Raw genomic sequence first — 26,059 nt, 5'->3', positions numbered from 1 at the left:
TGAGGGCTGTACCTGTTTTGGGATCCACGTCTGTCTGTAGGTGAGGTGGGGGGTTCCCCGGTGTGAAGTGCTCATTGCTGTAGGTGATCAGAGGTGTGAGAGGGTGCACATGGTGAGGGTGCTGTACCACTGGAACCTTATTAGACTGAGAGAAAGAAGAGGAGGGATACAGAGAGAGACAGATGGACGGTGATAGAGAGAGAGAAAGAGAGAAGGGGAGAGAAGCGGAGAGAAGGTGTTAATATTTGGGTAAAGGGTAAGAGATCGCAGGCCACAGAATTACAACTTGGTCTGAAAAGCTCTGAAAAGAAGAGCTATCATATTCTGGGTACTCTCAAGGCGCCAAACCACCAAGCCACAGTGAAAATAGTGTGGTTTGTAATTAAAAACACTTCTGCGGTGTCACACTGGAATTCGGTAACACAATCTACGAGGCTTGGGGGGTTGCCAGTTCACATTTGGGCCCGATGTGTGATGAGGCACTTTTAACCACGGTTGCAGTGAAGTAATCGATCATCTGTAAACCACGAAATCAAGGCAGCGCATGTAAACCCACAGTCATTAGCAGCTCCAGTCAGCGCTCTCCTCCTCCTGGTCCTCCTCTCTTCCTTGCTCCCCTTCCCTCGTCTATTCCCCAAGGGCCTGGTTCATGGAGGGTAGGGGTGTATTGTAATAAAAGGGTTAGGAGAGAGGAGGTGGGGCTGAAAATCCATTTCTGCATTTTTGCCAAATTAGTTTTAGCTATGTAATCTTCTCTTTGTGCTCCTAAGTGGTGCAGGCCCCCTTTTTTCAATTACCCAAAGATTACAGTGGAGCTTTAGGGGTGTGCTGCCGTGGGCCCCTGCGTTAACCGGCGCTCAGCCCCTCTCATCAGGCTGGGCTGGGACAGACACTAATACACACAGTCCCCCGACCACAAGATAACCAGATTAGAGCTCTGCTGTAGATTAGGCTGGTGGCAGAGGCTGCTCTCGCCTCTTTACCCACACATCCTTATCCTGCCCTCAGCAGTCAAAGAAGCAGCACTAATCAGGCTTATCATAACATGGATGATACGTTCAGGGGGGAAGAGTGAGACACCAAGCTGCTTGTGTGTGTGTGTGTGTGTGTGTGTGTGTGTTCGGTCTGCTCTCTCATCGGCCACACACCCTCATTAGTGACTTTAACCCATGCAAGGAAAAAAAAAAAAAAAAAGAAAAGCTCCACTGTGGCACATTTCCAACAGACTTTGAAAAACATTAATGGGACTAGATGTTGGCAGGGGGGCATACATGCATAAGATGCTCGGTTGCTCGATGCTCATTGACAATACAAATGCAAAGCTGCGGGCCCAGGGCGAGACAAATGTGAGCAGAGCTTAATGCTGCAAACTAATCATCTGGCCTGAGCTGTTTAAGGCTGAAGTTAATATCAGGATCGTGTGAGAGTCGAATACACTGAGAGTCCATTCAGAGCTCAGTTTCACTGTCTGCGGGTACAAGCCTGGCCATCCAGACCTCTATTCTACAGTGACGGTGGTGGTGGGGGGGGTTGTGTGGGGGATGGGGATGAGGATGGGGAAGGGTGTGTGCGTGTGTGGGGGGGGCATTCCCTTTTGCCATGGTCCCAATGAAAGATTAATGAACCCCAGCAGAACTCCAGGGAGGCAGAGAGACTCCTGGGACTCATTCACAGCCCTGAGCTGAAAAGGCTGGGGAGGAGAGGAGGAGAGAGGGGCTGGAGGAGGGGGTGTGTATATGTGTTTGTGTGTTGGGGGGGGTGGAAGGGGTGGGGGTGGGGGGGCGGTAGGTGGAATGGGATTCGTTAAAAAGAAACACAAACCAAGACACTTCTTGTTGCATAGGGGCTCCTGATCTGATCTGCACATCTAGAAAACAGGGGGATGAAAAAAACAAAAAAGAGAAACTGGTAGAAAAACAATCAGGATGGGGGGTTATGACAGCTGCCATATGCAGCCTGATGAGCTGGGCAGCTGAATGCTAGAAGATGGCCTCTGTCTCCCCTCCCTCTTTTTCTCTTGCTCCCCCCCCCACCTCACTCCTCTATCTCTCACCTCCTAACCTCCTCCTTCACGACTCCCCGCTCCTCCCTCGGGTAATGATGTGAAAGAATGTTGTCAATTCTTCATCTCTTGCTGCTGAAAAGCTTTAGTGGCCATTTAAATGAGTTCTTTTGTCCAGGTGCCCCGGCCATTGAGAAGACAGTTCAAAATGCCCATCCACTGAGTCCACATTTAGACAGAGGGTGTTAGAGAGGGAGTGTATGGGACCGAGCGAGAGAGAGAGGGAGAGAGAGAGAGCTAGAAGCCAGCCGATTTACATCATAGTCACTTGTGGTCTAAGAGTGTGCTCTTTTTTTTTTTTTTTTTTTTTTTTTCCGAAAGTCCAAAAGTGAGGCAAATAGCAACAGGCTGGACTGATTACTGCCTCCACAGTCGGCTCAGTCCACTTCAGACTGCAGCTGGATGTGAAAGCAAGAAATAAACTCATGTTTTGGTGCGTAGGCTCTGGCTTTTGCTTAAGGAAAGACAGACTGTTTGAAGATTTGTCCCCCTTTCACATTCTCTGCTGACACAGTTGAAAACTGAAGACATCCACTGTGCCATCAGTCACGCTGACGCCCACAGTGTGGATCACCCAGTGCATGTATGGTCAGTCAGCTGACGCGTCAGTCTAATGTCTTCAATCAGGTCACGCGCTCACCCTCGCCCCGCGTGATCACTAGCATCAACTTTGCCTCGCGCTGACGTCAAGGCAGCACCCGGTGGTCTCTGCGGAAGGGAGGCCCAGCACCTGCCCTGTGGCCGCTGTGGGACAATACGAGCCCAGGACTCAGGAGTCTGGCAGGCTGCTGGGTGCTTCAGCCGCACAGAGCCCACAGAGCGCCGAGAGACAAAAGCAGGCAACGTGGGAGGCTTCGCTCTCCCTGCTTCACAAAAGCCAGGGGAAAAGAAAGAACATTTCCTGCCCCCTACACCCCCGCTGACTTGCATCCTTCCCACCACCTCCATCATTACAACAAACAAATATAGCCGAAGACAATCAGAGACACACACCGCACTGTAGTCATGATCACCGGGTTTCCAATCCTCAAAAAGAGGTTTTCACATTCAAAAGACCCTCAAGCAAAATTTAAGAGCAAACTCTTGTGCAAACATCAATGAACACATTGACTCGTTCCACGTCCAGGACACATACGGCGCCTGCTGCTGAGGAAGGCCAGCGCTGTGAAGTGCACGCAGCACACTTGATACGGCAGACACAAACAGCAGCAGTGTTTCTGCCTCTGGTTATGCTATTGATATTGCAATGGCTCTATTCTATTCTATTCCATTCTATTCTATTTCCATTTCCAGCTGCAAGGCTCATATGCTCAAAGGAGAGGAGACCTCTGTGCCTGAATGCATTTTGTTTTTTTGTGTCACTGTGATCAGCTTCTATTCTCAGTGATGTTTCTCTGCAATACCTGTAAATCCTCTGAGCACTGATAGCTCACAACCTCCACTAGTTTTTATTCTCCAACAATGAAACTCTGCAAGTGTTAAACTCCTGTCACATGCTGCAGTGCTGCTACAACCACAAAACTCTCTCAACTTTAAAATATTTCCTAATTTTTTTTCCTAATGTTGCTCTGCCACTGTGTGAAAAGAGCCTTTTGGAAGTGGACAAATGAATGACTCTGGTGAGGGAGGGAGGAAGGGAGGGGGGGTGTACAGGAGAAGGCAGAGCGGGTGAGAAAGTGACAGCAGGACCGAGTGAGACAAAGAGAGGGAGACAGAGAGGTGCAGACCGGACAGGAAAAAGCTGTTGGCCTTGCATTTCCGCCTGGTGGCACCTCGCAGGGCCAATTTGAACCCTAAATGTGAATGTGGTGACCTTGTGGGCCCAGGGGGTGGCTGGGTGTGTGTGTGTGTGTGTGTGTGTGAGTGTGTGGGGTGGGTGGCTAGAACCTCTGTCTCTCTGCTTTATGTCATGATATGATGAGTTGTCACAACAGCTTGCGGGGCGCTAATGAGCTGTAGTGAGGCCGGGGCAGGGAAGGGAGGCCAGGAAGAGAGGAGAGGGATGCGGGGATGACAGTGCCGTGATGGATTGGGGTCCTCTCAGGCCTCCAAATTCCAAAGCAAGCAGAAAAAGCTGCCAGAGCGCCCTGAGCCTCTCCCAGAACGTGCTAGTGGCCCACATCCAAGGCACATGGAGTGACACACACACACACACAACTGCAACACTGAGGAGCTGGGGAAAGTGTCACAGAAGAGTTGTTTGTGTGTGTGTGTGTGTGTGTGTGTGTGTGAGTATGTGTGTGTGTGAGTATGTGTGCATTTGATTTGAGCAAAAACAAAAAGAACCAATCTAACGATTCATCTGGTATCACTCAGTGTCATCCCCGTTGAAATCTGTTTAGACACATGATTTCTGTTTTCCTTTTGGGGGGGGGGGGGTTAGAGTGCCCCCTCCAGGCTAAAGATCTTCATCTCCAAGCAAACTCCCCATCGTACCAACTAATGTTCACACACACACACACACACACACACACACACAAACACACACACTAACACACAGTCAAATCAATCCTCACATTCAAGCAGACAATACTTTGAGATGAACAGCAATGGAATATGAAACGTTCTGACAAATTAAAGCCTGATCAGAGCCACAATCCTGCAGCAGAGCACGCTGATAAAAAAAAAACCCCTGCTACATTTCAGAAATAATATTTCCTGGTTAATCTTTAGGGAGAAAAAAAAAACTCTACACAATATTAGGGACATGGGAATTGTAGTGGGGGTTAAAAAGCAGATATGGAGGTGTTGATCAGTTTTCTCTTGCAGGGAAGATGCGTCTCTGAGGGCAAGGGGCTCCCGAGACCACAGTATATTTAAAAGTTAATCTATTCACTTTGCTGCAGTGACATGCCGACTGCTTGATCAGAGCGCTGAACAAAAATATTATGTGGGCCAGAGCCTTTGCTCCCCTTCCTCCTGCTCCCTTCGCTAGCACTCAAGTCGTTCGTCACCATTTATTTTTGCTTCCCATCTTTGATAGTCGGCACATCAAATAGAATCGCAGAAAGGACATGTTCTGATATGTCACAGATAAATAAAACTGAGCACAAATAGCTTAAATATGAAGTGGTATTCGGTAGAACTGTTGTATTCTGAGAAGACAAATCGCCTCTTAGACACACGTGCGTGAAAGCTTTTTCTTTTCAATGTAAACAGCCTCTTGAGCTCTCATCATACCTGAGTTAAAGGGGCTTCTCTAAGAGGTGATATTGTATCACAGTGTTAAGAGCCAGACTGAATTCTGCCTTTTGAAATGCAATCAGCCCCTCAGAATTTCAGTTGAAAGCCAGGCAATTAAGAATTTGAATTGGATGGCAACATTAACAAAGGAATATGTAAATCTGTGAGGTTATTGAAATCTTATTTTACATTTCATGGTTAAGACATGAGCTTGATCAAATAATGTTTTGTCAAGTAAATAATATTCCTCTTGAGAGAAGCATGTCTCTGAAAGTGTGCTTTTTAAATGAATTTACAGTTTCATATTTATTATTCAGGAGTTTAAGAGTGTTAAAAACATCAATATCTTTAAAGTGTGTGACACTTACAACGGTCTATGTAGATTCCAAGTTTTAGCAATTAGCAATTAGCATGCGTACAATATATAGTTAGCACACACAAAAGTTTTCGATGTGGCAGATTTTTATCCAAATCAGACGACCACCACTGATGACCCCTGCCCAAAACACGCACACACACCCCCCTCCGCCGCCCCTCCCTCCCCTCACCAACCTGCATCACAACAACAACCTGTCAGAGTAAAAGCCCTCAGTGGTAAGAACAAGCAGAGACAGAGAAGAGGCAGGGGAGCAGAGCTGCGTTACTCACCCAGCTGCTCAGATTGAGGTGCCAGCAGCCCACCTGCTGGAGGAGAGAGAGCCCCGGGCCCAAGACTCCTGCCTTGGCTCCTGTCTCCTCCGGCCCGGCTGGAGCTCCATCCCGCGGGTACATGACCCCCTTTGTCCCACCCCCGCCCCCGTCTCCTCCTCCTCCTCCTCCTCGTTCCACCTGGCCCCCCCAGCTCCTCCTTCCCTCTCTACGCCGGGGAGAAGCTGTCTTGCCTCTCTTGGCCGCTTCTCTCTTCCACTTCTCCTCCTTCTTTGTCTGTTTCTGCCTTGGCTCCTTGCTCCGCTGTGTGCGCTGAGTGTGTTGCTGGGCATGTGTGGTGTGTGTGCATGTGTGTTTATCGTCCCCCCTCTCTTTGCACTTGGTGCCGCGGCCCGCTGACCATTGTTCCCCTAGGTTTTGACATTAGAGTACATCTATCTCTTGAGGCGTCTGAGGCCTAGTTTCCCCATATACACACACGTGCACACACAGACACACAATCACACACGCAGTCACCACAATCCTCTCAACCCACCCACATCCATCCTTAAAAAAAAAAAATCCCCAAAAATCTTTCACTCTAACCACAGAAGCCCTTGCTCTTAGCGGGTAGCAGTCTCCTCTTCTCGCTCAGTGAAAGTTTTGATGCCGGTGACAAGAAGTACAAGAAGTGAGAGCCAGAATGTGGACAGAGGAGGAAAAATGACTGTGAGCAGCTTTTCAGCACTGCAGCAGTCTTCCCACTAGCAATACTCCAGAAAAAAAAATATATATATATATACTCACAAACACACATACTCAAAAAAAAATCAGTTATTACCCAAATCCCTGCTGTACGTTGGGTCTGTGTATGTGTTTCTTAGAGTATGTGTGTGTATGTGTGTGGGCTCTGCTGTGCCTCCAGGATGCCCAGAGACGAACTGGCAGCTTGAAAAGCTTTGGCTACAAGGTAAAGTGAGCAAGGCGAGAGACGGAGACAAAGAGGAGAGAGCAGGAGAGAGAGAGAGAGATAGAAAGGGAGAAAAAAAAAGGAACAAGACACAACAACATCCACAAAGGGAGGGCAGGCTCAGCAAAGTGTGGCCAACAGTCACTTTATCTGTGTGATGCTGACAGTCCCCTCTTCATACCCACTTTCCAGGGGGAAACCGAGGAGAGGGAGAGAAAGTCTTCACTCTGACACGGATGTGGCACCTTTTCGTCGCAATCCTTTTTTTTTTTTTTTGCCTCCCTCTCACCCTTTTTCTAAACAATACCTTAGAGTGGAGAACAATTCTTCTCTTAACTCCCTCCTCAACTCTGTCTCCATTCAAGGTTTATGTGAACAAGGCCTCGAGCCCCTCCTCGCCACCCTCTTCTCCCCATTCTCTTTTCTCCACAGCTATTTCACCTTCAAATCCATTCTACTTCTGAATACTTAGGTCAGATGATAAGCTTCACGAGGTCAAGACTTTTTTTTCTGCCCCCCCAAACAAACACAAAGAATTCAAGAGATGCGTTGGTCATCAGTGCAGACAGACATGGTGCACTATAGGGGAAGTCCATCAACCATGATTTTTAATTTGTTTTTGTTTTTTTGGGTTGGTTTTTTTTTTTGTTTTTTTTTGGATAATCAAACACATTCACATTGTTTTTAAAATAATAGGAGTGAACATTTAGAAAAAAATCCAAAATAAAATGTAAAAACTTTCATTTTTCCTAAAAGAAAACATTTGTTCCCACATTAAACATTTAATATTAGTGGGATATTATCTGAAGGTTTAATAAAAGGAATAGGAAAAAAATGAAATTTAAAAAAATGTTAAATCACCTCAGATATTAAGAATTTATAAGATTATAAGAAATCTTAATTTTCCTTTGTAACTTCAAATTCTGAAAACAGAATAAACAGTTTCCAAATGTAAGGATAATTTTCATTTCTACATTCTATAATTAACCACACTTGTCATCTTTTAATTACCTTTTATAACCTCCAACAACCTGAACCTGACTAATGACCATGACAAATTAAATATTTATAGAATAAATTATTTCCACCCAAGCACAGTAATATTTAATATATTTTTAATATAATTTGGTGCAGGTTATTGAAGAAGAAAATATTTCAGAAAAATGAACTAAAGCGAGGGAATTTAGAAACGCTGGAAATGAATCAGACAAAAATATCTTTAAAAGTGAGGCCAATAAAACAGGGAGTTCAATGTTTCTCAGTTGTATTAAGGTATTTTTAAAAGTTGGCAACAGAAGCTAAAAACTTACACAGACTTTTCTCTTAATACGCTGTTCCTTTCTTTTTCCTCTGTTCTGGTTCAGCCTCTCTGTCACTGTCAGGACCCTGCTCTTCCCCTGGCCTGCAGCAGGCAGTCCTGAGGCCCTTAAAGCCAAAACAAAGCCCTGGGAATGTCCTTTACACAGCGTGGACAATAGCGCCGGGGCTCCAGCCTGACAAGTAAAAGAGCCCCGACAAGGCGGTGGCTAATTGCCTGCCCTCCCTCCATTCAGCCGGCCTGCCACACTCCTGCCATCTCCTTTTGTCCCACGTGCACTTTCTTAAGTAAACTGCCAGTTCGCCAGTAAGTGATGGACAGCTCCCAATCACCCAGCCACAATGGCATCAACGCCACAACACAAGAGAGCAGAGGGGGGAGTAAAAAAAAAAAAACTCTATTCCACGCCACTGTCTAAGATGTTCGCACGAGACCAAAAAGTGTGCGAGAAAAGAAAAAAAAAAAGGAATAACAAAAAGTTTTACAAAACAAGGAAACGGAACAACCTATGACCTTTGCACAATCATTATCTTCTCAGGCAACTTAATAAAACAGTAAATAGAAAATGCTATTAACACACAAGCCTAACTTCAAAGTCCTGGTTCTCTTCTTTTAGCATTTACTGTAATAATTACAGTAAAATTATATGACTAACAAAAATTATATTTGATTAGAAATTACAGAAATGTAATGATTTTAGACATGAAGTATAAAAAAAGTTAACCCTGCTGTATTAATGTTAACAGAAACGCAGGAATAGTAGGCAAGACCAATGATCAAATTACTACAATTTAAATGTTAATACTACATATAAAAATTTTAATTTCTTGTGTATAAATAATGGCATTTATTCATTTGATTTAATAGAATTGTGTTTTACCATACAATAAACAGAAATCATATTTAGTTTGATGTCTTAGAATAATACACCCCTGTCAGGCTGTCAAGACAAAGCAATCAAACACTGCCTTTCATTATCCAAATTGTCAATCTGTCACTTAGCAGCATAAGTGTTATAAATTGCCAAACGGAGCCCAGAAAAATATCCATGAATAAATTCAATCAAAACATAATATTTAAAGGCAAACAAGCAGCAGAAAATAACGCACAGCTGTAATTAAAATGTTGAAAAGTCTTACCATTTAAAAGAGCTGTATTTGGGATGCTGCTCGGTTCCTGGTTAAAACAAGCATGCTGGCACTCGTGGTAGTGCACAGACTCCAAGCAGACTCCCACCACCATGTCAGCCACTAATCCACTGGGGGGCAGCACCTCATCTACGGCAGCCCCTCACTAACACCCGATGGGTTAAGCCGATAAGAGAGCGACCGGAGGACCGGGCGAGAGCCAAGGTACGCTGGAGCGACTTAGGACGGCAGCCCTTCAGGTCCCAGAGCGGAGAGGACCGCGAGCGGACGGCTGGAGCTGGCTGTTCACTCTCAGCCCCCTCATGCATTCATGCGCACACTCAGGCTGCGCTGCTCTTCTTCGCATCTGACCGGGACTCCCTCTTTCCCCCGCGCCCATCTTCATATCCCCCCTAATAAGCCCTTTTGTGTCCATCTCTCTTTCTTTGATAAGTTGAAAGAACAACAAAAAGAGGGAGAGAAAGAGAGAGGCTTTCATTCAGCGGCTTGGCAGACATAAAGGTAGTGGAGTGCCGTCTATAGGAGTTGCCCTAACTTGGCTAAACTCAAGCAGCGGGGTGTCTCTCGTCATGTCATTAATCCCCAAAACTAGCCACGCTCCATTCACCACTAGTCACACTAAATTAAATACAAAATCAAAAACACAAACGCTGGGCAGGAAAAGTGTCGGAAAAAGGCTAGAGAAAGCATTCCGATCCAGGGCAAAGGGTGTGTGGTGTTGCAGCCACGTTACACCGCAGTCCTGCCCGTCGGTAGCCCCAATTTTTGATGTAAGAAGCCCCGGAAAAAACAGCCACACAAAAGACAAAAAAAAAACAAAAAACAGACATTTATCACCAAAAGAGCTTGTCATTGTAGTGCAGCTTTTGCACCTCCAACTCTCCTGCCTGAACTCTCTTCAGACTACTGAGGGGGGGAAAAGGAACCCCAACTCCAAAGTCAAACCTGCCACAACAAGCCAACAACAGCAGTTAAAACAATACCAAAAACACCAATAAATGGATACAAGCCCTGTATGGTTTTCGGGAGAGCTGGCAATAGAAAATTCAACCCGGCCAACTGGTGGCTTGAAGAGAGGAAGCCCACTCTTAAAGCCGTGATCCGACCATCCACTATACCACCGCTGTGAGCCTTTTAACCACAGCAGAAAAAAATGACTATTGATCTTCAAATGGCGATAATTGAAAAGATCAAAAAGATTAAACAAAAAAAAAATTGAGAATGTGCTGACTTACCATGTTATGATCCTTTTTTGTTGTAAGTTTTTGTTTAAATAAAAAAAAAAAAAAATATTTGCTCAAAGATGCAGCATTGGAGATGTCAAATTTTTGTAGCCGTCTCTTGATCGTATTACTTCCACAGTCCTGGTTTCCAATGCGTCTGAACTTTTTCCCTTTCTCTTTTATTTTGTTTGTGGTACCTAGCCTTTTTTTCCCCTGCTTAAGACTTTAAAAGCCTTCAGCTCAGTAAAGCAGCACAAATTATCTTGCCACCTTGCTCAGCTCTGATGCTTTGGCCGCTAACTTTGGAAGGCCCTTTACTACTGCATCAAAATTAGCATTGTCAAAGCAGTTAATGAATATTAATATTGTATTTGTCATTGGAGCTGGCCCATTGCTGAACTCCAAGTCATCCATCAGGGACAAGATTAAGCACACAATTATTTCTGACTGACAGGGACCAAATCTGGAAGATTTTTTTTTTTCCTCCAACAATTTAAAGAAAAAGACACAACATCATCTTAAGGTACCTCCCATGAGACGAGACAAGATTAATACACTTTTAATGAAGCAAGATTTCATGGTGCATGAACAGCAGGAACCTCAAGAAAAAAAGGGAGAGGAATATAGAAATATTTTGAGTCATAATTTTAACCATTTTTTAAGGATTGAAATCATAAATTAGGAATAATTTTGATGACAGCAGACAAAATTTAAATTCAAAGAACATCCTTTTTTTTTTCTCTCTCTTTTGATGACATGTAACGGATTTATTCTCCTTGATTTTCTTTTTAAAAGAGGATCTGGATTTTCTTTTCCACCTTTGTTGGAACATTAAGAGAAATAAGATGTTTAAAGTGCTGCACCGTGAACAATGCCGGTGCTAAATTTAACATGAAACATTCATTAAAGCCGTGGACCTCCAGCGCTCTCGGCAGAGCCTGGCGGAGCACCGACCGCTGAGGACCACACAGGCAGCCTCCATCAGCACCACCCGCTGCCGCGTTTCAGCTCCATCCAGGAGCTGCTCTCTCCTTGCTCTGCCACCCGCTTCCCGCAGAAACACACTTCACACCAGGAGCCACGGCTGTGTCACACACAGGCTCCCTGCACAATCTTCTCAACCATCATCAAATATTTCACGATGCGCAATTTTAAATGTTTTCTGAATAATAATGACGATTCCTCTGAACTGTTTAATAAATATAAAGGTTTCTCACGTCTTGAATATCTGCCTGATCCAAAAGCATCCCTACCTGCACCTGCCACCTTCTTCACTCCTCTGCACCCAAAGCTTCACAGTATCTTTGGCATGATGTTAAACACTTTTCTCTTTTCTCACATATTGTAAATTCCCAGCAACACACAATCACACAATTTTTTTTTTTTTTTTTTAAACGAGAATTATCTGATTAGTTGTCTCAGTTATTTCGGTCAGGGCAACGGCTGAATGCAAGATCTTATTTGGGTCAAATGACAATGCATTTCCCACCCGCGCCCATATGAAGAATACACTACAAAATAAAGTGAAAAGCATTGAAGGGGTTTGCACAAAAAATGGCAGATGTGTGGCACTAATGCCAGCAGCCCAGTGAATTGGTGTGAGTGCGGAGGTCAAGCTGCGGGCTCACCTTGGAGCGCCGGGCCCCTGCTGACCACCCTGCCGGCTCCCTAATACCATTAGCAACCCTTAGATGAACATACTAAATTGCCCTTTTGTTCTCCAGGTGCCGATCCGGCCTCACCGACTCACTGGTATCACGGCACCAAATACAGATGGTGCTGCTTTTTTTCTGAAATGAATAGCACGCATAAGAAAGCGCTCTGTTTTCCTGATTCTTCCGATCTCCAAAAGCCGTCGGCATTGGCGTAATTTTTTTTTTTTAAGTGCACCATTCATACTTAAAACTTGATATATCACTTTTCATCAATTTTGTTACTCATGTTAAAATGTTACCTATATGTTTATTATCATAAACATAATTTGCTTTAATATTTAGAACTGATATTTATAGGATCTCACCATGAGATGTCTTATGAATTAGACTTGATCCAATTCAGCAGTAAAGGATGAAACGTTATAAAATTAGGAAGCAAAACTGGATTTAACCAAAAATAAATTCAGAATTTTCTTACATTAATTTAAGTCTTTGAGTAATTATTTTGAGCCAGAAAGACCGAATAATTTGTTGCTCAAAATATCAGAGAAATAAAATGTCTGTTCTGCAGCTCAGCATTAATTCACATGAATAAATAATTCCTTCATAATACAAATATTAAAAATATGGATGTAAAACACAGATCTTAAAATTCAAATGGCAGCGAAAGAATGTTCTAATTAAATTCTAATTAAACAAATGATCTTTTAATTGCTGTGACACACGCGCACAGACACTGATTAAGTGTTCACGCAAGGCTTCCTGTGAAAACAGGGACCGAACACAGAATCCCACCATGGCTTAATTCAAGTTGAGAGCGTAAAACAGGTCCAATCTAGGTGAGGAGGAGAGAGACGAGAGGGAGCAGAGCAGGCAGCTCTGTGGCCCAGCGTGATCACATCAGCGCTAGTATCAAATTAACTCTCCGACTTTGAAACTTATTGATCTGCTATTAAGACACTAGTGAACTTGATGAAGTGAGTGCTGTAGGTGACTCTGGGACTTCAAAGTCTCGCACCAGCCACATAAAACAAGCCACTTTGATCCCCGCTCCGCTCCTCGGATCTGGAGAGGGGGCTTCAGAGGAACCCCCAATTCTACTCTCCTCTCTTTTCCCACTCACCCCGGGCCTGCGCTCCATCTCTCTCCCTTTCGCTTTCCACGTCTGCTGATGCCCCAAGAACCGGCAAAGCACCGGTGGCACACAATGTTCAATCGCACTATATTTTACACAACAGTCAGCAAGTTGAGAGCACAGTAGTGTACAGTGGTGCAGACAGATCTCCTTTCTGATTCACCAAGAAAAAAAATAAACCAACACGCACACGCACACACAATCACACACAGAAAAAGCAATGTGATGTCAAAATAACTACTAGAATAAGGCGGCCATCTACGCGTATTGGCATTAAAATTCAGTGTCGATAAGAAGGGGATTCTTCATGCCAAATACGGCATGTAATAAGGTCGGCGATGAGAGAGACAATGCAGAGTGGGAGATAGCAGTACTATTGTGTGGTGAATACATCCCCCTCTTTGCTTAAGGCAAGTCTTCCCACTACATTAAATACTGTGTGCTGCCAATCACACCTGCCTTTTTTTTTCATTTTGTGCCACTGGGTGGAGGTAGTAGTTAATGTTTTCAACATGCACCACATCACTATAATATACTGAAGCAGACACAAATCACCACTGGCCCACAGAATATTTCTTCTCTCTTCCAACTGAAACCATAATGGGAAAAATGTAAAAAAAAAGACGAAAAAAAAAACCAAAACAAGAAAAGTAAAAAATAAACAAAAACAAAAAAAAATCTATCTTTTCCTCCTCACTTTGCAACAAGACAGCCTGCAGGACTGAGAAACAAAATCTCAGGTTCACCCTCCACTGAGCTGCTAACTTCGCAGGACGGAGTAAAATAAATATTAACGGCTAAATTAATCATCGGCAGGACAGGGTTTGCACTCAGGCTCCAGTGCTCACAGGCAGGGTGTGTGTGTGTGTTTGTGTATTTGTGTGCGAGTGTGTCTGCACTTGGAGTGCCGGGGCTAAGCTGTGTCTGTTTAATTAAGAGGGGTAAAACAGATGACAAATGCGAGACAGTTAAACATTTAATGTGTGCTTATCTCCCCCCTCATTTATTTAGTTGGGAGAGATTCAGAGTGGGTGGCGTTTAAGAGGGATGCGCCGGCGAAACACTGGTGGAATTAGAACGCAGCCCTGTGTGCCGTGACAAGTCAGCAAGCAGCACACACAGCCATTCCCTGACAATTGTTTTGACGTTTTGCAACTTAATTCTGTTTGATGAGAAAGAAAGGGATTACATGATAAATCAAATAAACATAAATACAGATTCTACACGGCTGTTTGTGAAGAGCAAAAAAAATAAATAATAAAATAAATGACTTTCAACGTAAATGACACAGTGTCACTCCATTATGGATATAGTATTTTTTAGCAGCATTGCTTAAAATTGTCAAAATAAACCATGCAATTAAAAACGCAAGTGTATCAAAGGCCTAGTTTCTCCTTCATTTCACCTGACAAAGATTTAATTTTTTTTCTGGATGATCCCCATTGTGTATCTGGTGCTGATGCACATTGCCTAGAGTCAATGTCAAATCCCAGCTCCAATAGTCCCACAAAAAAAATACAGAACGAACAGTGCCCGCGGCACACACATCCCTTTACTCAACCCACTTGCAATATCTCACCCAAAGTTATCGCTTCCAATGTGACAATGTTCAAATGAAAAACAAAAAAATATATATAATATATATAAATATATATATGTAGAGAGAGAGAGATAAAAATGGGTGGCATGGGTGGGGGGATGGATAGGGGGAAAGAGGAGCTGAAACTAAAAAAGTAGAAAGAGGGAGAGGGAGAAAAAGAAGAAAAGGAGGAGGAGGAGGTGGAGGAGAAAAAAAGCCCTGTGCCACGAGCATATATAAGAGAAACCTTCACCAATTAGTGGGGAGAAACGGGAGAGGGAGCTGCCGCGGCGTCGGCACTCAAAGAGCCAGGCCTCGCGGCGAAGCTGTCATGTCGGCAGGATTGATCAACAGGCCTGCTATTTCTAATGGCATGTTGTCATGAAGCTGCAGCCATGGGGAGCCACCTGCCTCAGTCCTTGCACAGCACTGTGTGTGTGTGTGTGTGTGTGTGTGTGTGTGTGTGTGTGTGTTTGTGCGCATGAAAGATGGGGTTGGGGGTACTGCAGCAGCCATACCTATTCTGTGCCCATATATCTTTTACTAACAATTTGAAAACAGTCTGGAATCCTCCTCCCACTCTCTGGCAGTCTACCTTGCCTACCCCTGAAGGTGGAAGAAATGTGCCATCCTGGATTGTTCTTTATTCTCACACAGCAGAGCCAAGCTATTGTAAAATCCAACACAATGGATACAAATGTATGTATCCACTGTGTGGTGCAGAGGGAAAACGTAAACGAAAGCTAAAGGTTTTGGGAAGGTTTAGAATAACAATAATAATTCAGTACAAATAAAAGCTTTATTTACTCTTTTTCAATCAATTCCACTTTCTTCATGAGGAATATTTTCACCATTCAACAAATTAATTTGTTTGTCGTACTGTATGAAACGGGACATTACACGGGCAAAACTATCCCGAGTTAGCATTTGAAAGGCATTGTATTTGATTATAGCGCGTTTTCTTTTTATGAAAAAAAAAAAAAGCTGTCAAATAATCAGCGACAATGGAAACACGTCTGCAAAATGCCATCGCAGGAAAAGCACAATCAAAAACAAGGAAATTGCTTTATGGGAAAAAAAAAACAAACAAAAAAAAAACGGTCATGTTATCCTCATTTTTCAGTAACACTGCGACAAAAAAACGGCTTTCGTCCTTAGCCACGGCAGCCAAACAAGCCCGGCCTCGCTAACAATAAAAAGTCAAATAAAAGTTACAGAACTTGAGAGTTCAAGGTAGCGCGGGCTACTTGGAGTGCGTGTCACGTACAGTTAACCTTTTTATCGAGCATGCCTGTGGTCTCATCAGTCGATGAAATTCTTTGCCTGCGGCGGTGGCTTAGCCGAGGGACACGGACCAATAGAAAAATATTTCATTGTGTTAGCATTTCAAATGGCGAGTGGAGGGTGGAGAGGAGGGCATTTGGAGGGGCGGTGGGGGAAGAAGCTCTAACCGATCGTTGCCAGCGGAATTAATTGCCTATTCTGAGAATAATGTCCCTTATCCGCGATCCTCGGAGGGCCGAACGCTAGCTGAGGCCACTTTTTTTTTTTTTTGTTTGGTGTCTTCAAAAAGAAGAGCGCTTAGGGGTACTGGCCGTATTAGGGGTTTAGCTCAGTCCCCTTTAGGCCGGGAAAAATAATCAGAAGCACTGAACCAAACTCAACTAATCCATGCCCCAATTAAAAACGCAAAACCTATTAACACCTAACGCGAATATTAATCAACAAATAAATACTTTTAAATCAATGATACATTTATTAAAAATTGGCAAATTCTGATTAATAATTTGATTATTAGATGAAATTCACTTTAAGAAAAAGCATGAGAAGTAAAGCGGCTACGTTTGGCTTTCAGCCAACGTTCGATAAATGGCTCAAGATGGAGCAACCCCGGTGGTGCTTCTATCCTTTTATTTAAGGGGATTTAAGTTCAAGCTCTGTTACACATTGGCCAAGCATATGCAATGACCCTAACTGATATTGGTGCATCTTTTAGCCACATCTTAATCTAACCTTTATAAAGCTCCGTGGCTTTTCAGACTCAAAACAGCATTAAGAACGAGTATTGTTTGGAGCGAGGAAGGAGGCAGCCCTGGGAGACGACTCCACAGAAAAGCTGGGCCGGGGCCGGGGCCGGGGCAGGAGCCCTCTGGAAAAACAGCTGCTTATGCACTCCAATCAGTGGGAAAACAAAATCAAAACCCAACTCCTAAGAAGGGAGGATATTTTTTTTTTTTTTTGAGTTGGAGGGGGCATCCCAAATGCGCCATCCCTCCATATCGACCATTCGTGCTAGGTGTCGATTTCATCCCTCGGCAGATGGACGGGCGAATTCGCAGCAGTCCCCATTACACGCCTCTCCTTCGCTCATTGTGAATTCAGTCAACGAAGTCAATCTTATTAACTTCCGCGCCGGTTCACACATGACATTTTCTTCAATTTTCTCGCCGACATCAAAAACATCAATTAGCAGCTCGAAAATGGGAAGGAGCGAATGACAGAGTCCGATAACGCCAACTTATTTGAAGCTGAGGGTAAATCTATTCTCCAGTTTTGAATGTGTTCATTACAATTGCATTTTCAAAGAAGACCTCCAAATAGCAAAGAAATTAAATTTATCTCCTAGAAATGTCCAGAAATTGTTTTTTTCCCCTCTTTCTTTTTTTTTTTTTAATCCTGTGTCTATCTCTCAGCCTCAGTGGGTGACACAAAGCATTGTGGTGCTGCATTTTCTTTTTCTCATTAGAACAGATCACAACTCCCACAGAAGTTGAAACCTTATACTGTAACCTCTAGTGTAACCCATAGAAATTATTTTAAAAGGAGTCTAACATTTCTTTAGTACGAAAGGGAGGCGATAAAGTACGCTGCCTATGACCTACAGTTTTCACAAAAATACTAGATGATAATAAATGCAGTATCTATTTTTACCCAACAAGGGGAGCTATTATCAGATTAAATAAAAATCAAATACTTTACAGGAAAACTGTTTTTTTTTTTTTTATATCTACCAATCTTCAAAATCAATCTTCACACAACCATTAATCATTTAATTTACAGACGCACTGAATCGTTTATAATTTATTATTACATTCAATACATTTTGTGTATGTTGCATCAGTAGGTTCAGTCAGAAGGGTCTTGAGCTAATTAAATTACATTCATCTATGCAAATAAAAATAAAAAGAATATATTGTTGTAAATTAGAAACTTTTTTTTTTTTTTAAGTTTTTTTCTATTCATACAGATTATTGCTAACAAATTCTGTAATCTCTCCACAGGATATATAGGAGTGCACCCTTTAAAAAATATTAAATGTGTTAAAATAAATTAATAATACAATGCAATTTGCAATAAGCCACCTTGAGATTTTTTTACAGCATATTTCGACATTGTTTTCTATGCATTTTGTTGCATAGATTAGATGTTGCTCTGTTAAAGAAAAAAAAAAAACAACATATCTGCCAAAAAAATCCAACTTCCATCTAAACTACCATTTTATCCACAGCCTCATTGATCACTTCCTGCTACTCCACATCACAGTTACATCAAAACGTGAAATACAAACCTACACATTAATGAAGCTCTCTCATGGCTCAACTCTTCTGCCTCCCATCACTGATGAACGTGTAACTCAATAAACCTTGGCCAGTAACCTTTAAGTAAAAGGCTTTTTTTTTTTTTTTGCCGATATCCAAACATTGTCAGCCGGCTTCCTCATGCTTGAGTTACATCTCCGAGGGGGTGAACAAAAGCAACTTTAGTGGCTGTGGAAAGACACTCGTAATGCGAGGGGGGCAGAGCGGTCGCACACGGAGCCGTGCGGATCACATTCCTCCGGCCCATTGATTTCTGATCTTTTGACGTTATTTAGTAGCTTTTTATTTTCTTGCCCGTCTTTTATTCCATGTCACAAAAGACAGAAATGTCCAAACAAGTGATGTTGGGAATATCTACTATCTGTCAAAAGAGCAGGCTTTTCCCGGCATTAAAGCGACCAAATGCTCTGACGCAGTGCCGAGAATCGGCGGGATGAAAATATCACTCTTTATAATGGAGGCTAATCAGATTTCGGAGGCCGTTTGCCTTCTAGCTAAAAGGAGATGGGAACGCGTGGAGCAATAGGACTGTAACCAATACACTCCTAGTTCATCGCCAGCCTGATCTCAAGACAAAAGGCCTGCACTTTTTCCCTCACATCTGATCTACATGGTTCATAAAGCCAAGAAAAATGGGTCGCACAGTCGAAATCGAAATTAATGCTCAATGTAATTTTTATCCTATTTTCTGTTTTAAATAGAAATGGCTGAAAGGACAAAGCAGGCATGCTAAGTGCAGGGAAAGATGAGGAGATGCATCTGTAATTCGGCTGTCGGCTGAATGTTGAACACACAGTAGTGATCAGTTCCATTAAGCAGGGATTTGATCATCTCCCCCGTGCGCTTTCACAGCCCAGCTTCAGATTAGATCACTGTGAAAATGGTCAAATGGTGTGTTTATCTCTCTGTAATTATTTTGATGCAGATGACAGAGATTGGTTGTTTGCATGTGGCTTGATGAGTGTGCACGGTGTGAGCCAAGACACACAATAGTACGCGCACGCACACACACACACACACATGCGGTGACGGTGAAGAGAGCTGAATGGTTCCTCTCAATGCCATTAACCTATTAGATAGTTTCAACAAAGGCCTGAAATGATGTTTTATGTGCAGAAAAAAACACAGTGCACATGCAATTACTGCACCATAATCCTTGAGTTATTACAAATATAAATGTTCTTGTTGGGCAACACAAATGGACTTTCAATGAGATTGACACAGAAAACACCAGGAAACAATGAAACATGTTGAGCTAAGCTTACACCTGCAACCAAAGCAGGACAACACCACTACACACATCTCGTCTTCTAGTACAATGAAAAAAAATGAAACCTCTCTATATTGATAAAAAGGGGGAGTTTGTTCAAATTCCAGGCAATGTGCTTCCAAAGAAACTTGCGTTGCAGAAAAAACACAACGATCACTGTAGCACAGTGGTTATGCTGTTTCCAGTTACCTGACATGGAGCTGGGTAATTTGAAGAGAAAAAATCTGAAACCATTTGCAGCAACAACTCTCCTGGTTTGCATTTAGCCACTAAGTGCACTGACATTTTTGTGTGAAGCAGATGTTTCTGTATTTCCAGCTGTGGTGACCTTGAGTGCAATTGTCTTGATCCTGAGGGGTAAGAGCTTCAAGGTTGCCCTTGCAGAGATGATAATATAATCAGGGTTACGTGAGATCATCTGTGTGATGGATCCTTTCTTTCTGCTTGTCCTCACCTCTATTTTGACTTCACTGGAGTTAGGCTGTCACTAGATTACTGGCCCTTTGTATCTACCTTTCCAATTGCTTTTAAGAGTTTCGGATGGACAAATTTGTGCTTTCATGTCCCGTGTTGGCGGATGAGTCGCTGCTTCTGGACTTGAAAGGAGAGTTTTTAATGAGCTGAGGTGAGGTTAATTGGTTCGCTGAGATCCTCCGAGTCATGTGCCTCTATATGAAATTAAGTCCATTTCCTGGAGTTTCCTCGGACGTATTTAATAACAAACACTTCAAACCAATTTTCATTTCCCACAGAGGTGAGGAGGGGTGGGGTTGTGCAGGGTGATGGGGAGAGTTTGGTTGTTTGCGCTCATGTTACTTGCCTTCGCCGCCCAACCCTGTAAACGCTATCTGTGTTTCTTCAAAGACCGCTGGTGTAATGTCTGCTCCCCTTCAGAATTCGTCCTGTTGTTTGTAAAGTTCTGCAAATACTGCAGTTTTTTTTCCCCCCACAGGTACCTGAACACTAATTACCAGCTAAGTACTTCTCTAAAGTTTGTTTGTAAAATCTGCATTTCTTGCATAGCTTGACACTGTGTTTATGTAAGTTACTGTGGTTGCACGTTGCATAGGCGTCACCACACTTGGTTGTGGTTTGTTGCAGGTCTCCATCAGCACTGAATGACTGTCCCTCACTGTATCATATCTTTTTACATCTTTTTACTAGAGTTTTCTTTAATCAATTCTACAAACTGCTTGCATGTATAACTCTTCTTAACATCCCAATATTCTTGTGTGTTGTGTGTGATATTCTTGTGCAATGTCCAGCGATGTTCATCTGCAAAATAGATAATTATCTGGAGCATAAACTCTTCTTTTTTTTAAATTTTCATGTTTTTTTTTTTGTTTTTTTTTTTGCTGAGTTGCAAAATCAGAATGCAACAAAAGACCACAATGAAAACAATGTGTCTTGTGGTGAGTGGATCCCGTTAACACTCTGGCTGGTTATTCCAAGAACTTGTGGAAAACACTGATAGTGTTTTAGTTTCTATGCAAATCCGCTGCTGAGTGCTGCGGTACCATAGTATGCAGGCTACTTTCAAACACGATTGCTCCCATGTGTATTTGTTTACAATGGGACAATGAGGCTGCATGAAGCTTTTGCTATTGTTTTCATTTCTGGAACAATAAGGGTAAGGTTTGCAGCAGTCGCTCCATCACTGCTGTTGATTCAGTGCTGCATACGCACCACGATTGCACTAATCCTCCGCAGATGACCGGGCCTTTCACTTGCTATTAGGGACTTCATGATGTGAATCTGCCCAGACTAAAAGACCTTGTAATCAACACTGGTGCAAATGTGTTAAGTTCAGCATCTCATTGGAAGTGGGGTGGGGGGAGTTAGGTTCAATGGTCCTGACAGTGTAATTGAGGGTTGTCGCCACAACGCAGCGGCCAGCGCACTCAACACTAATTCAATCCATCTTCATTTCCGAGAGCAACGCCCCTACCATTGATGGATAGTTATCATTAGAGAGTGACAAAGCACTGAAACAACTGAGGTGTGAGAAGCAACGTGTGTGTGTGTGTACACTGGGCATAAAGTCAGGAAGCAGGAGGATGTGTCCTCTCAGATACACACTATTGCCCTAGACAGCAGGATTATATATTACAGCAGGGATGAATACGGAGAGACGGGTTGGGGAAAGAACTTTGGGTCAGGGAGTGGAGTTGCATCGTTCACACACACACACACGCACACACACACAAATAAACACATAGAATACCCACATCAACTATGTGTACGTGCTCACATACACGCACGCACAGTTTGGCTCACTGTGACCCCGACACACAGAGAGGCTATGGCTCGACTCACCAGCCTTTTATAGCATGCTGCTCAGACTGCTGACAGACACACACACACACAAACAGATACATACACTCGCACAGGTCTGGGCACCGTCTGCAGCCAAACACTTAACCACAGGCTGTGATTGAGGCCAACTGGTCTGCTCCTCTATATTTTCAGTCTATATATTCAGTCCACCCTGGGCTGTATATCTTAATTATGTGCTCTGCCTCTTTTCCTGAAAGACCTGACAGAGACTGCTCGTCAGGCACTGGAGCAGCAGCAGGCCGCTGAAAAATAAGGCCTTTCCAGTCTTTATGGGGCCTCCAGCTCAGCCACTGCATCATTACACCACTTTTAAGCTCTGGACAAAAACACAGTGGATGCCGCGTTCCCCGTGTCTCTCCCGGCATAACGCGCCAGCACGCTGCACACAATAGAAATGATCCGGTTTGTGGCATTTTTTTTTTTTTTTTTTTTTTTTTTTCCGTATCAAGTAGTATGTCTTCAAAACAAAAATGGTGTTCCGGGAAGTTTTCGGGATGACTAGCAAGCTGTGAAAGGCTGTAATGAGTAAACAACTCAGAGGGTAGAAGGGGGAACAAATGGCCAGGAGGATTTTAGCACAGTGCTGTGCTCAATGTGATTATCTTGCCTTTTTCCTTGCGGGTCGCAGCCTTAGGGGTCACCACTGTCTCACACACACACACACACACAGGTTAGGCTTTGCCATTTGAATGACTCAATCGCATCTGGAGCTCTCCATCGATTGTGTTCAATGACCCAGCAAAGGCCCATGTGGTGAGTGCCTGCCCCACCTCTCTGAATTAGACCCTGTTCGAACGGGAGCCGGTATCATGGTCGCCCCTGTCCGTTTACCAGGAGGTGGTGCTACTGGGATGTCAGAGCACTTCTTCATCTTTTTGCTCATACTGCTGAAAGGCAGATGGGGATTTGTTTGGTAGGGGTTTTTCATAATAGTGGGGATTTAAAAGGCTTTTCTGACACACGGAGTCATAGACACTTCCTCAAAGACAGAGACGTACTCCGATTTACTGCTGGTGTCGATTTTTGGCGGTGAGAGGTTCACAGTCAGGTGACGCTGCCTGCTTGAATGCATAAGATTCCCAGACTTGTGAGCTCTTGTTCAGTTTGGCTCGCTGTGAGGAATGAATGGTTTGCTACATCCCTCCAACCTCACTGCACATACACCCACATAATTAAATCTGATGCTTACTCATGCACATTCCTGATGCGCCATTATACGCTCTCGCATGCCGTACGCACAACAGCTCTGGCGACTGGTGCACACACATGCAGGCATGAGCTCAGCGGCCGCCGTGCTGCCGTAGACTGGCTGGCCTGCTTGCAGACCCTGCAGTTTGTTTAGCAACACTCCTTTTGACGACGCCCGAAGGGTGCAATTAAGCCCAATTAGAGCCTGTCGGTTTTATTAAGAGCCACAGACTGGCCAGGCTCGGGGGCAGTGAGGGGTAGAGGAGGGAGAAGGAAGAGGAGAGGGAGGAGGAGAGTCTGCAGCACCAAGCTACTGCCACTCTTGAGAAGCTAGTCAAGCACCGCAGAGAGCAAACTGGTGTAAATGTGCTGTATGCCAACTAAAAATGACAGCTGCAGCAGACAAAATGACTAACTGGTGTTTCCAGTGTTGGACTTGGAAACAAAGAGCTGCCAAGGTCTTCATCACCAGGTGAGGTTCAGCAGGTAACCTCAGGTGCTCTCAGTTCGAGTGCGCAGAGATTACATTTAAAAGCCACTTGAAAGTACAGTTTTGTGATCAGAGAACCTGAAGACATCAATGGATGACAAAACCAACTCGTCTATAAATACTCTCTGGCTACAGTGAATGCAGACATGTGTGGATGCAGATGTCACAAAGCATTTTCGGAAGGGGGTTAGGGGGTGGTGGCTGTGTAGTTATGTGAGCCAGCCCTGATATATTAGTGTGGTTGTGAATAGAGCAATACAGCTGGCTTGGAACAAAAACTGCAGCATCTCTTTCATCAGCAAATCAAATCAAAAAAAAAAAAAAAAAGAACGCAAATGAATGTATCATTTTTCCCCTCACAATTCCTTTTCCGTCGACCCCTCGACAGAGATGTTTACAGATAGCTATCATTCCCCCTCTTTTTCACATTTGCGCTTGGACATGTTTCAAAAGACCGGGCCTTTTCATCTCCCCTCTCGCTGTGAGGAAATTTGCTCCTTAATGGCTTTCAAAACAGGAAGCGCAGACAATAAAAAAAAAAAAAAAGGAGAAGTGAGAAGAACGCTTCGCTCCCCAGCCCCCCCTAACCCCACCCCACCCCAACACCATCACCACCACCCTTCAATCGACGCATCCTTTGCGGGGCTGAGTGCCGCTGCACACAGCTCCTGTGCCAAGGTGCCAACTGTGCCAGTCACACTGACCTCCATCTGCAGGCAACTTGATACCATCTCCTCAACCGCCGCGTACTCCCACTGAATGGGTACGCTCAGTCACAGTGAAGTCTGAATGCCATTCAAGGCTCAGGCTTGGAATTGTGTTTCGAGTTTGTGTGCTATTGTATTCTTTGTTCACAGCTGTTGTGTAAAAAAATCCTTTATCACTAAGCTGAATACTAAACGGGTTGTATTGGGGGAATGCACACAGGAATACATTACTGCCAATGTGCAAATCATTCCACTATCAGGCAAATTAGAGCTGATTTTTCACAAGTCTTTATCAATGACCCTCAGAAGAGTGAGGTTGAACTGCTACGGACCGGCTCAAATTACTACTTAGAATGGGCTCTTGCCAAGTACTAAGCTTACTATTTTAATAGTATATGTAGGTGTCTGTTTACTCATGTTGTATTCATAATTCCGCCTCCTGCAGGGCATCCGTGTCCACTGAGTGCCCTTGAACATGCCATGAGTAGTCTTTCTGTGCCTCAACTAAAAAGAGACCTGAAAGACAGCTACACACGCTTCCGCACAGTTGGATAAAACAAACCTTAACCACACAACTCAACCTCACCAAAGAACTAGCTTTTTTTCAAAAGATGTTCAGAAGAGTGTTTTTTTTTTCCCTCTCTCCTCGTCTTTGCTTTTTCTCTCCCTGGGTAAAACAAATGCATCATTTTTCAGTAAAGAAAAAAAAAATCTTTACTCCCTCCCCTCCCTCCCATTGTGCCATTTCCGTGTATGGAAGTGTTCCCTCCCATTGATTTTCTCCCAGCCAGGGCCCAACCCAACACGAGCCGCTTCCTTGCTGGTGTCATCTCCTTGTGCCTCTCTCCTTTTAACTGAGTTTTACTCTTGTGGCATAACGTACAACTGCCAAACTGGGGTTTGGGGGTTGTGGGGGGCGGGGGGGCTATGGGTGCAATGGGAGGAAAAACTGATACATGCACTCAAAAGTTTCGGCTATTGATTTCTTTTTGATGCAGATAGGGGAAAAAAAGAGAACTGTTCAAAGCTGCAGAGAGCCTTTTTGATCACAACCACAGTCGAGCCAGTTGCTAATACTGTTGGTAGTAAGACACAAGGATTGTGCGCGTTTGTCTGTGCATTACATTGCTTTGTTGTGCATTGTGTTATGGTTTCAGCCTCTGATACGGTGCGGTCAGAAGGCATATTAAACGTGGTGACCAACATACATTCTTTTCCAGGCTTGCCATCATTAATGTGCGTGTTCGCCTGGAGAAAGCGTCATTTCCAACAGAGAGTGTCTGCAGACTAGGCCTCCAGCTCCAGCTCAGAAAAAACATACACAAACACACACACACAAACACACACACACACACACAGAAACTGCAGGCTTGTGAGGAAACACAAAGATGGGCAGGACTGCTCAAGAGAGTTGCCAGGTTTACAGAGCTAAAGAAAAGAAAACGTGTGCATGTGCAGCACAACCAATGAGGGAACAGTGGAGAAAAAGAGCGATACATGTCGGGAATATTCCTGACATCCACACACAAGTTAGGATACTGAAATCAAAGGCGAGACAGAGCCATGTG

At 43.8% G+C, this 26,059-nt stretch overlaps 1 protein-coding gene across 39 annotated transcripts in view; it reads right to left on the bottom strand.

Annotated features, from left to right (window-relative positions):
• The window catches only part of tcf7l2 (transcription factor 7 like 2), a 90,367-nt gene that overhangs the window by 17,289 nt on the left and 47,019 nt on the right, over positions 1-26,059 (bottom strand). For 36 of the 39 annotated variants that reach the window (XM_071461677.1, XM_071461678.1, XM_071461679.1 and 33 more), the window contains one exon: positions 13-145. In XM_071461677.1, the coding sequence (XP_071317778.1) occupies positions 13-145 (133 nt within the window). Of the gene's footprint in view, positions 1-12; positions 146-5,893; positions 6,032-9,299; positions 10,427-26,059 lie in introns of those variants that run through there. The other 3 variants (XM_071461695.1, XM_071461696.1, XM_071461681.1) reach the window with 3 other exon arrangements.

This window comes from Trachinotus anak, unplaced genomic scaffold (assembly GCF_046630095.1).
Source record: "Trachinotus anak isolate AG129_WGS33_773 ecotype Australia unplaced genomic scaffold, CSIRO_AGI_Tana_v1 ptg000025l, whole genome shotgun sequence".
NCBI lineage: Eukaryota > Metazoa > Chordata > Actinopteri > Carangiformes > Carangidae > Trachinotus > Trachinotus anak.
This window is presented reverse-complemented; position numbering and strand designations above follow the sequence as displayed.